The 12,756-nt window shown below is 36.0% G+C and overlaps 1 protein-coding gene across 1 annotated transcript in view; it reads right to left on the reverse strand.

Annotated features, from left to right (window-relative positions):
• Positions 1–5,084: 5,084 nt before the first annotated feature.
• Positions 5,085–12,756, reverse strand: part of LOC120081408 (phosphate transporter PHO1 homolog 10-like) — an 11,648-nt gene continuing 3,976 nt past the window's right edge. The window contains exons 2-13 of the mRNA XM_039036250.2: positions 9,724–10,117; positions 9,567–9,615; positions 9,162–9,233; positions 8,090–8,219; positions 7,839–7,959; positions 7,489–7,747; positions 7,231–7,335; positions 7,105–7,149; positions 6,847–6,996; positions 6,107–6,385; positions 5,893–6,029; positions 5,085–5,593 (exon numbers count right to left, since the gene is read on the reverse strand). Of these exons, the coding sequence (XP_038892178.1) occupies positions 5,491–5,593; positions 5,893–6,029; positions 6,107–6,385; positions 6,847–6,996; positions 7,105–7,149; positions 7,231–7,335; positions 7,489–7,747; positions 7,839–7,959; positions 8,090–8,219; positions 9,162–9,233; positions 9,567–9,615; positions 9,724–10,117 (1,844 nt within the window). The 3' untranslated portion in view covers positions 5,085–5,490. The remainder of the gene's footprint in view (positions 5,594–5,892; positions 6,030–6,106; positions 6,386–6,846; positions 6,997–7,104; positions 7,150–7,230; positions 7,336–7,488; positions 7,748–7,838; positions 7,960–8,089; positions 8,220–9,161; positions 9,234–9,566; positions 9,616–9,723; positions 10,118–12,756) is intronic.

The following is a 12,756-nucleotide window of genomic DNA, read 5'->3' on the forward strand; positions in this document are numbered from 1 at the left end:
CATATTTTATAGACAATGTGAATAAAATATCATATATTTTATTAATCACATAAAGAGTTTGTTCATACATTGTTTACAAACTATAGAACCCTACGAGATTTAGGGCATCAACCCCAACTCATGAGTCATACCAAAATGAGATCGAACGACCATTACCAAGCGTCACCGCAATATGATGATCCACCAAAGTTTGAAGGGTAGACCTGGCCTTCCATGGTCCTTTGGCAATGGACATAGAACGAGAGTCGGCTTTGTTATCATGATCAGAGGATCCAAATTTAGTTGCTATGACCTTTCTCTACAACGCATGTTTTTCCGCTCTATATCACCAAATCCACTTTGCAAGAAGGTCCTCATTCATCAGCTTTGGGGTAGTGATACCCAACCCACCAAAATCAAGAGGAGAGGTAGTTTTATCCCAACTAACAAGGTGCATATTAGAACCATCATCTTTTCCTTTTCCAAAGAAAATCATGAAAGAACTTCTCGATCATGGAACAACTTTGCTAGATAGCTTGAATAAAGAGAGGTAATATGTAGGGAGGTTGCTTAAGGTGGCTTGTATAAGGGTAAGCCTCTCACTTTTGAAATGAAAGAGGATGCCCAAGTTTTGATTCTCCACTCAATTTTCTCGACAATCGGAGTCCAAAATGAGAGGATTCTAGGTTTACCATCCAGAGGAAGCCCAAGGTATGAGTTAGGCCAAGATCCAACTTTACATCCATATAGATTTGCAATACGATGTGTCTCAGTAGAGTCAAGATTAATACCCATAATTTCTTTGATGGATAAGCCTGAGCATGATTCAAAAGTGTTGATTATGTCAAATAAGTTTTTTATGTACTCGGCACTATATGTTGAGAAGAGAATAGTGTCATCTGTAAATTGTAGATGATTGATGGATAAACCGTCTTTTCCCATATCAAAATCCTGAATCTTCTTGTCCAATTCAGCTTGGTCAATAGCCTACTAAGGATGTCTATAATAATGTTAAAGAGGAAAGTTGATAGTGGGTCCCTTTATCTAATGCACCTTAAGGCACAAATTTTACCATGAGAACGGTCATTTATAATGATAGAGAAGTTTGCTAAAGAAAAACATACCCTAATCCATTTCCTCCAGAGGTCTCCAAAGCCTTTAGCCTGAAGAACAAAGTTTAGGAAAGCCCAATCCACAGTATCGAAAGCCTTTTCAATATCAAGTTTGATCACAATGTCCACAATATCGAAAGCCTTCTTTTTATCAAGTTTGATCACAATGCCCTTTTTGTCCTACATCTTCCAGTCATCAATGAGCTCATTAGTATTAAGTGAGACATCAAGGATTTGTCTACCATCCACAAAGGTCGATTGGTGTTCAGAGATGATGGTTGGAAGAACCCTTTTGAGTCTGTAGGACTTTAGCCAAGGTTTTGTATACACCTGTTGTGAGACTAATAGGTCTATAATCACCGACTAGCATCAAATTTTTCAAGAATAAAATATATATAAGTCTCATTAAGGTTGGCGTTAACGATAGAAAAAATCTTGGAACACCCTCATTAAGTCGTCCTTGAGGATGTACCAAGATTTTTTTATAGGATTCTAAAGTGCAGTCATCAGGGCCTGGAGACTTGTTTGAGAGCAAACTACCCTCCAAATTTCCAGTTTAGTGAAAGGTAATTCTAGCATGTGAGACTATTGTGAAGTTATAAATGGTCAAAACATCTGGGGCAAATCATGGATGATAACTTGTAAAAATACAAGTTACTATATCTTTTTATTTAAGAATAATTAGAAAAAATTAGAGGAAAAAACACTAACTTGACATGAAATTCTTGTAGATAATCACACCTTGCGTTCATGTGGTAAAAACCCATAAATCTTGAAATTTATAAAATCTAACATCTTTGAACGGAGGATTTGAATGAAATGGAGCAAAAATCAACCAAGGAACAAAAGTTGCAACTATGAACACATGGAAAGTGATCAAATCAATGCTCAATCTTGCGCCCAGAGGACTACGCGTTGAGCAAACAACATGAAAGAGAACAGCAAAACGCATGGGCTGTGGAAGTCAAATCAAAACACAAATTGTTAGTTAATTTGAGTCATTTGCAGCAAAACCATTGAATTTGTAATGTGAAATTAAATGCAAAGGTGTCAGTGTATCATTGGAAAGAGGCAAAGAAGCTTCTCTCTTGATGTCTATAAATAGCCCATTGAAATTAAAGTTAAAAGTGTGTGATTTTATTCCAATAAATTGGTCGAAACTCTGCCGAAAAGTCTCCATATTTCCACCATTTCCTCCTACCTCTTGAGCTTATCTTTGAAGTACTTTGAGTGACAACTCAACTTTCATCTCTAAAAAGAGAGAAAGCACCACCGGCCTCCATTGCAATCGTCGTGAAGCAACCACTATACAAGCCAAAGGAAGCAAGAGATTGCGACCAGTGGCTTGACATATTCATTCTCTATTTTCTACCATATTTTTCTTTAAATTTATGTTTGTAAGTAACTGATATTGAAAAACTCACATTCTTAATATAAATATGATGCCTTTCACATTTCATCAATATGATGCCTTTCACACTTCATCAATTCATGTCTTCTCTATCTTTAATCATGTGCAACTAAATTTAGACTGATTTAACACCTTCTAAGATCTCATCTCGTTGAAGGGTTTCAGAGCTTAGTCTGTGCTCTGACTAAGGGTTGTCATGATCTTAAGAAATTTGCTTGACTCTTCAGAATCGTAGAAAGGGGAGAAAGATCCATCCCTTTCCATGTCTTCGGATACAACTCATAAGGGTTCCACGAATATTAATGATTGAATCTTCCTCCAAGAGACTCCCCTGGCTATGCTTACTAGAGCTCGTCCATTCCTTGGGTGATCCCTTGCTCTCACGTTCGAGTGTTTGCTCGTCGTTTAGGCCGGTGAGTGAGATTTCTGCTCATAGCAGTCACCCTCAGGTTCTAGGATTTCATGATTCATAAAAGTTGTTATAGAATAAAATCTCTTACTGAGGTAAACAAACGCTTTCTAACAGCCTATTGGACCTAGCAAGGAAAACTGGAAAGGGATTCTCTTAGCTAATCAGTTTGGCATTACACTTAATTACATAGAAACCCTAGCTTGCCCATGAAACTCTTTCAGTTAGGAGTCTGAATGAGTGAGTTGGCTATGGAGTTGATAATGACATTCTCTACAGCAAGCACAGTAGGAAGCCTAATGGTCTCAAGCGGGGGGAAGGGATCTCTTTTCTGCAACGGAAAAAAACGGAGCGCATAAGTTCACCGGGGTGGAGCACGGTCTGCCAAAATTGGCATAGGTTAGGTGCTATTGATGGAACATGGTAAGCCTATCTTTCTCCATATGGAAGTGTTGCGGGCCTAAGTGAGTATCCAAAGTAAGTAGAAGTAGATGTCACCTCTTTTGTTGTCTATCTTTAATCATGTGCAACTAAATTTTACATGGATTAAGAAAGCTAAACTGACAGTAGGTCTTACAAAAGTCAAAGTTTATCTTGTTTGATGTATGCATATTACATTGCTTGGATCCCATTAAAAGATTGAATTAAGTAGATATACTCAACTGAGATAGCAAGTGAATGTAGATCTCATTAAACAAGGACAGAAATAGCTTTAAAAATAAAGTCAACCTTTCGTCAATATATTAACTCAAGCATACATCCTAGTGATAGGAAGTTGTGGCTTAAAGTCATTGAGAGATGAGTTTTCTATTTTTACGAGTTAATGACATGAACACGTGACTTATGCATTACTTGAAAAAATGTTAGTAAACATTTCTCAACCGATTTTTCCTTCACCTTCCTTGCACATTGCTTCACTATTCACCCAAATCTTGCCACTTCATTTTTACGCATAACACAATTTGAGGCACAATTGATCACTATCACTCACACAATCACCATCATCACCTCATACACTTATAATTAGTATTTAGTTAGCTATACAAAACATTATCCACACATAGTTGAAAAATTCATCGTGTTAAGATCGATCACTAATTTCAATGCATCTAGTCGATAATCCTTGTGTTCGATCCTGGATTCACCAAGGCTCTATCTAAACTTCTTAGATCTATATAGATAAAAGTTGCATTTATAGTTCCTTATTCATTCCTAAATGGAAGTAGGCACGATATAAGGCTATAATTCATTCAATCACTTTCAAACACAACAATGGAGTTGGTCTTCTTTGTATAAGTTTGTGTAAAGAAGCATAGGAATTCGGCTTCTATTCCGGAGTCCGTGAGAATGCTAGACCCATTGGTGGAGACAATTTCAAGGATGGTGTTTTGTCTGCTTTTGGTAGCCACCACTCTCTGGAAAAAACGAGCGTTCAAATCTCCTTCATTTGGTCGGATAGTTTTGCACTTCTCCCTCCAAAGTGTTTCCTCTTTTGCAACCATGGAGAGGAGCTGGGTTTTTAGGCTGTTTCTCTGCCTGTGAATGGGGAGACACTCGTTTGATTCTTCCAAATTGTCCGACTGGGTAATTCCAAATTTAAAGTCACCTCCGAGGAGATCCAGGTTTCTGCACAAACTTGTTTATATGTTACCAATGTTCTTTAAAAAGAAAAGCATATGTTAGCAGCAATTTTAGGATTCAATGTTCAAACTCCATTCATATCAAACTTAAAAGAGTAGATTAATATGTATATTAAAGATAAATTCACCCAGGTAGTAGAAAAGTACACCATCCTTATTTCCACTCCTAATTTGCTAATTGCCCACATCTAAAAACTATTCTCATTCTCTTTAATATGTAGTTCGCCAGCTGTAGGGAGAATAAGAAATATACACCAGAGGCAATTAACAATTTTAAAAGTGAGATCGAAATATATATATATATATATATATATCACCCTATGCATAAGAAAATGGTGTACTTTTTTAATCTAAACTTCTTCTACTTCATCATTAATTCACTAAAATAAATCTTTTTCCCATCAATTAAAACATACATCTACCGTCCTCAGTTCCACAATAAATTTGTATAACATCTACTAATCTCATCACCAAAAAAATTCGTATTAGTACATGTCATATTCATAGTATTACTTCATGTGCATATAAACTCAAAAGGAAAAGAAAAAAGCATTCCCACATTCTTCTGAAAAATTCCAAAGTTATGTTCAGTCAACATTTATCGTTGAATCACCTACCCTTCTCTTCTTATCGTAGAACTCAAACATAGCTCAACAAATAAATGGTTCAGATTCTCAGATTCGTTGTAATATCTTCTTAAAAAATCATTCCAGACATTCTTACCACGTATATTAATCCCATGTCTTTAAGATCTAATCTGCTCTATAAAAAAGGAAGAACTCTCGGCTACCCTTTGTTGGAGGAAGACAAAATGTAATGAAGTCTCCAACTTCAATTATAATACAAATTGTAGTGCCCGAGGTTAGCAAGTACTACAGTAGATGAAGTCTACAACTCAAATTTTCTTTACTCGACGTCATTTTCTCTTGGTCTCTTCTTTCAATTATCCTTCTCATTATCATCGTCGGAGTAGCTGAATGGAAGTGGAACTGACTTGAATGATCGATACTTGTTAACGTTGTTCAGATGCTCGTTCTCCAAACTGATCACATATGCAAAATGGTTGTGAACAATTCAAACTCAAGTTAAAATCAAAATGAAAATATTGTGCCCTGTTGTGGTTCTTTTTTCGTATAAGGACCTGTTTCCGAAGACCTTTTGAGTGCTTAATCATTTTTTTTAATCAAGGAATTGAGAAAATCAGTCCAAACAAGTTAATAGAAGAATTTAGCACCCATGGCTTCGGAATAATATTTCAATTTGACAAAAGAAGAAGATGGCCTATTGCAGCAACACGAACATTTAAAACACACATTGGTTATAGAATAGATAAAAAGTTACCTGAAGAAGTTCCAAAGACCGCGGCGAATGATTTCCAGGCAAGATATCAATGCAGTCGCAGCAACCTTTTGAAATGAACGTAAGTTGAATGCCAACACCAACTGGATCCAAGCAATTCTCAATAGTATATTTAATATCTGTTCAAAATCCCACAGAAACATTGGATTAGTAGAAGTCACGGAAAAAAAACGGTTAGTTCAAGATGGCGCAATACCATTGCTGCAAAATAGGCAGACTTATTGGATACTAAAAGCCGGTCTCTCAAGTACTTGTTTTTTGAGTGTTTTTGCAGAAGTCCCCAGTCAACAACAATGTCCCAGTATGTATTCATCAACACGGCAACTGCAGAACTAATCAAGGCTAACACCATCCAGGTAACTCCCTTTCTTAATTCACAAGCAGTTCTAATGAGGACTGCAACAATTGTCGAGAGGTATTTAAGAGCATTGTAGCCATGCATCGAATCTTTTTCTTCAAGCAATCGACGGATGCACTACACACAATCACAGCCCTGCTGTTAATTGCCTATCCAAATGACATCTTCTATAACATTAATGTATGCATGAGCACGGTGAATTGAAGATTTAGGATAAGATGTCCAATCTCATTGTGGATATAACCATTTGCAACGTCAATGGATATAGAAGTACGGCTAATTCATCCTCATCCTATGGTAATGCATAAAATAAAGAGTCCCCTCGTATCTATCTTTTTCACATCGAGGAATTGAAGGTTGACAAATCAAAGACATAAGTTCCTACATATTTTAATTTTGTTACATCATCGGAAACAATGGCATACACTTTAGACCTCAATGACACAAAACATACCCTGTTCAAGTAAGGTCATAGAAACAATGGCATACACTTGTCAGTATAATTTTTTCACTCAGCTTTGATAAAAACATAACTGGTGAAGTGACTAAAACTAGCAAAAGAATATCTTGATTTATACCTGTAAGAACCGCAGCCAAAATGGTATGACAGCAATAATGAAGGAGAGAGTGTTGTAGACACCACGTGTGTGGCACTTGTTTTGCTTCCTTGAGTATTCTCCTAAACCATAGTAGCAAATATACAGCACGATACATCTTGAAGCTTGTACCTACCATCATTAGCAGATGGCCCTCAATAACAACAAAGATGAGACTCTCGTCAACAAAAAAAGTTAACTATCATTTTTCATGATACTGAGAAATCATTAAAATGGTACCTGACTAGTAAGCTGATCTGCCAAAAAATAATCTGGAAACTTAACCTGAAAAAAGAAAAAATACAAGAGCAGGAAGTACTTAGCTGTGACAGTCACTATTTGTTCGACTAATCACTGTTTTATTACCTTGCACAGTGGAGCAGATAAACAATGTAGGATACAGCGGATGAAGAAAAAACGACTTGACTTATATAGAATGTTGAATGGGCAAAAGGTGATGAGAAGAATAAGCTGCACAAAGGAAGAAATTACTAAGAAAAAAATTGTTGCATAAAGAGGCATTTTGTTCAGTAGTTTGGCAGCAGCGGAAAGGGAAACTATATTACATTCGTGCAAGTGATAAGAAGTGGTAAGCAGTAGTTCTGTGTGTTTCAGTGATCTTACTGCTGTTGTGCCTAAAGGAACCTTCTCAGCTTCTGTTCTATACTTTTGAGTGCTGGGGTCCCTGTCCAAGTATAAGTTTGCAAGGAAGCTGGCCGATGCAAGTACTGCAAAACCAGCACCAAGCAAGAAAACTTCTTGCCAACCCAATTCAGTTCCTCTCTTGGAACCAAAGATAAATGGATAGTTAACTCGACAACGTCTCCAGAAGTATAAGTCTGCTGCATACATGAGCATGTGTAGGACAACAAAGCCAAACAGACTGCAAGATAAACCAATAGTCAAAACTTTTGGGGTAGCTATGTGCCAGGATCATAGATGCATGTATGGAAACTATAAGAAACTATTCCCACCTGTAAAGTGGAATTATATTTTCCATGTAATGGGTGCCATCTTCCTTCTCCATCAACTTTTGAGATACTATTTTCAAAACAGTTGCCACAAATAGTGCCACCGCACAACCAGATAGGAAGCCTGAAAGGTGGGGAAATGAAGCTAATCAGCCTGAGTAATTACCCACCGACCCTTCAAAATAACTATTTCAGACTTCTATTGACGTCTACTTTTGATTTAAGCAAGATCTTCATAAGGAAAGTAGAATAACCCGAAGAAAATGTCACACTGTGTTTTCCTCTTTTAGTTTTTGGCTTCAAAAGCCTCATAGCTTCTGTATAATTTGAGTTTGAGAAGTTCTTGATGAAAGCAATTTCCACCATCTTCATGAGATCAGCAACCTAGTTCAAAAAGAAATCAGCATCTACTAATAATTAATACAGCAAAGAAGATGTCATAGTCAAGTATTCCCATTTTTGTAGAAGTTCAACAAATACAGTAAGAGCTGGAAAAAATAATAAGTCGTGAAGATGCAAGACCAAATAGAACTGCTTCCATGTTCTTGTAGATCTACTTGGATAGAGTAGGTCGTAAAGCTGAGGTATTCTGAGATGCTCCTTTATTTTCTCATGTAAGACAATTGCTGCAAATGATATTGGTAGGAGAACACACAAGAAAAATAAAAGAAGAGGAAGGAAGATTTAGAACTTGTTCCATCCATATAAAGCATGGACGTCGAATGTCTAATGCAGAATAACTGAGTTGGAGAGATAGGCCTGATTGGTTGGAAGCTATATCCTTTAGGGCCAGACTTCTACGTTTCTTCTCTTCCACTCGTAAATATAAGTGAAGTAATCACAATGCAAGAGTACCTGCATTCTATTGATTTGTTTCCTTACTACTAAGAGGTTACACAATGTCCTAACCTTTAGAGGGAAATACACCATACCATAAGTTACGGTATATTATTCATTAACAAAGACAATTTCGTTATGGGCATCCATCAGTGGATAAATTACTCTCAATATGGTATCTTCCACCTATCTAGCAGCATGGATATGCTTTCTTGTTTTAAGAAAATTTGTTATATAAATCCTTGTCTTGGCTCAACGGAAGGATAACACTTTGTCTACCCAAAGTGGACTTTCTACCAAGTCAAACGAGAGAGCATACCTATGACAATGTCTTTGTTAATGAACAATTTTCTATTATAAGTACTCACTCACCCATCAATGATCTATGTCCGCCAGACCGCCATTATATAAACATAATCTTATGCTATCAGAAACTTGCGTCACTATGTGAGAACTCAAAAAATAATGGGTATAACAACAGAATGATACCTCCTCTGAACTTCCAAGGTATGAAGTATCCACAATTTCCATGTATGACTTGGCCGCTGTCTTTGATGAAATCTGTACCCAATACAAGCAGGAACATAATCATAATTATAGATCATTTTTATTCTTTTATTCTTCTTTTTTTTTTCCCCCCCGATAAGAAACTGGTAAGTATACTCAAAATGTGAAACCAAGAACAACTGGCAAAGGGTAGAGAAACCCCTCCTCAAAGGAAATTAACAAAGGGCGCCTCCCAAATGTTAATAATCATCAAGAGACTATTTTAATGATCTATATTTCTAGAAAGATATAGTTCATTAAGATATCTGGAACTTATGAAACGCTCTATTTCATAATAAATAATCAAGAAATTAAAATAAATATATTGCTATTGATTCAATGCCAGACCTTATCATACTTTTTCATGATTCTCGCAAATGCTGACAGGTTCATAAAACTGGTTCATCCAATTTCAAAGGCATGAAAACATGATAACAGAGAGGTTGAAGATCATAAATAACAGCATATGGTAAGTTGGCAACATTCTTTGAAGCATTCTGCGTACCTATATTGCTTTAACGAGTGAAGCTTCTGGTAAAATTCGGCAAATGCTTTTTTCAACTGTTCTTCAATCTTACTTCGGTCGTTTTGATTAACATCCAAGCCATCCCCCTTGGAATTTCTGCAAATATCTTTCGATGTAGATTTATGGGAGCTGAACACATCGATGACTTTCACATGCTTAAGAATTTCTTGGGGATATTGGTTGTTTTCCTTCGTCGTGACTTCTAAATGTTTATTGCTACTTACTTCTGTGTGAACTCGATGCAATTCTGAACCCCAATTAGACTCTTTTTGTTCACCCCGATAGTTGACATCCATTTCAACCCAATTAGACTCATTTTTTTCACGCCAACGGTTGGCATCCATTTCAACCGTTGAATCCAAGTGCACGCTTCCTTAAAAATAAATATGAAGTTATATAACTTTAAAGGTAAAGAGGAGGCATTATGAACATGCAAAAAGGAAAAAATTGATTAAGTTGAAATTAAATCAAATTTATTAGATAGGTTGAGGTTCGATCTCAAAACCAATTGACATTAGATGAGTAAGCCATGTATCATAGGAAGATTGTGATGTTCCTTGATTTATCTAAAGTGGAATCCTTCGCATACCTCTCAACACGGTGTTCCTTTGGATTCACCATTTTCTGGATCCATTCGACTATTTGTTAATTTTTTCAATGTGAAATCCTCAACATACCTCTCACATCATGTCCCTTCGGATTCACTATTTTTAGGATATGACCGAATGACTGTTTGGGTTTCATGGCTGACTTTGGGTGGGAATCCTAAGACAACTACCTTTTGGCATCCAATTGTGGGGAGGATTCAACACAAGTTTCATAATCTGAAGTATTGATGCAGTAGGGTTAGGATAAGTTAGGGTATTAGGGTCAAATCCTGAATTGATTAGGATTGTTATTAGTTTCCATGATTGGTTAGAATTAGGATTCGGATTAGTTTCTTTGACTAATTAGGATTAGGATTAGTTCTTTGATTAATTAGAATTAGAATTAATTTGCTTTCCAATTCTCTATAAATAGATAGATTATCTTCTTGTATTGGCAACTTTTGATTCATAATAAAGACTTTGGGGACGTTTGGGGTAACGAGTTAGTTATTATAATCCTAGATTATTATAGTTGGGTTATGATAGTTTGTGTTTAGGGCGTAGATTATTTTAGTTTGGGTTATAATAGTATGTGTTTGAGATGTAAACTATTTTAGTTTGAGAAGGAAATAGTAAACATTGTAGCAAATAATAAAAAAATAATGATTGTAAAATAGTAAATACTATAGCAAAGGGGGGTTTTGAAATAGTGTTGATTGTAGTTAATTGGAAGTTTTGAAATAGTTTTTCCTGTAGCAAGGGGTGATTATTATATTTTGATGATAACCCTTGCCCCAAACGCCCCCTTTGATTTTATTATTGGAGATTTCTCTCCTTTTATCTCATAGGCTACATCAATTCGGTATCCGACCAGCCATCTAGGTCAACGTTGACTGCCGCCGGTGAAAGACCGGGAAATTCTTGACAACGCCGATAGCAAGAGGGAGCTTCATGAGTTATGTTCATTATTAAACAATCCACATCTATATTGGGGGAACCCTTTAAATTTTAGAAAAGAAAAAAGAAACCGAGACTTTTTTCAAGATTTTGCTAGAATGGACTATTACTGATTAAGGAAGACAACGAAGAAAAAATATGGTAGCTGCTATAGACAAGAAAGTCAAATTTCCTCCCAAAATCAGTGTTGGAATTCTGATTCAAATGATTCAGGAGAAGAATTCCAACATAATACTTACGTTGGTGCTCAATTTTCTCAAAGAACCTATCGTTATTCACATTTGAAATTTGATTATAGTGATTCTAGCAATTCCGATGAAGATTCTAATACAGTTTGGAACAGAATAACAAGGCGACATTATCAACAAAGAGCCCGACGATCCAACCAAACCGTTTCTCAAGAAATCGTCGTAAGAATTGAGAGTTAGATGATTCAGAAAATGATTCAAAGTGTGAAATAAATTATTATCACCAACATCAAAGAACATCCATGAATCATTCCAACAAAAATTTGGAGGTCGAAACATTTTCAAGAAAACAAAAATATTTAAATAAAAACATCTATCAAGAGGACTTTTGAAAGAGAATGGATGAAATTCTGGTTCTTTTGGAAAAAATTCAAAGAAGACATAATTATAATCTTCAAGATTTTTCAAGAAACCATCAAGAATCACACATAGTCACTCAAGAAGATCAAGAACTCATCCAAATGGGCTGTGAAATTGCGCAAAAAATGAACGTAGTAGAAGAAAAGAAAAAATCAATTGAAGACAAGTTGATAAGAAAGGTAGGAAAATCGAAGAGGAGCTTGCGTTGGAGGAAGAAAAAATCGATGGAACTAACACGGAGGTTGCTCAATTCAAATCAATGAGGAACTATTAATGGATGAAATCAACAAACGAGGTGTTAAAGAAGATGAAGCCACTGCAAAGAATGTGTCCATTTGAGCAGATCAATTAACTGAGCCACACAACCAACCACAATTATCTTCACCGCAAGAGGATAGAGCAGAAATTAGCCTTGACCACCAAGAAAGACAACAAGAGAATCAACACCACCTATGGTATGCAAAAAATGTCCAATATTTATCAAGAATCATTCAAGAACAACCAAGATCGAGGTTATATCAGAGAAAATACTGGGAGGATGTGAATTCTTTAAGTGTGGACGAAAAAGATACTGATGGGCAACCTAATTCGAAGAAAATTGAAAATATTTTTCCTCCATTCCTTGAGGAGTCATATATTTTAACAACAAAGGATTTTTTGAACAACTTGATTCTTGGATTCATCGATGATGGTATTAATGGAAATAATTTTCCCTTTCAAGAATCAAATATTCGATATATTGGTGTGGCTCGTGAAAATTGTTTGTTATTGGTGCCCAGTGTTCAGAGACCTTTCGAGTGGCTTGCTTTTTTTATTTTTATCTTCATTTTCGTTTTAAAACTCGGGGATGAGTATTTTTT

Source organism: Benincasa hispida, chromosome 7 (genome assembly GCF_027475165.1).
Source record: "Benincasa hispida cultivar pf3 chromosome 7, pf3_genome.v1.1, whole genome shotgun sequence".
Lineage (NCBI taxonomy): Eukaryota > Viridiplantae > Streptophyta > Magnoliopsida > Cucurbitales > Cucurbitaceae > Benincasa > Benincasa hispida.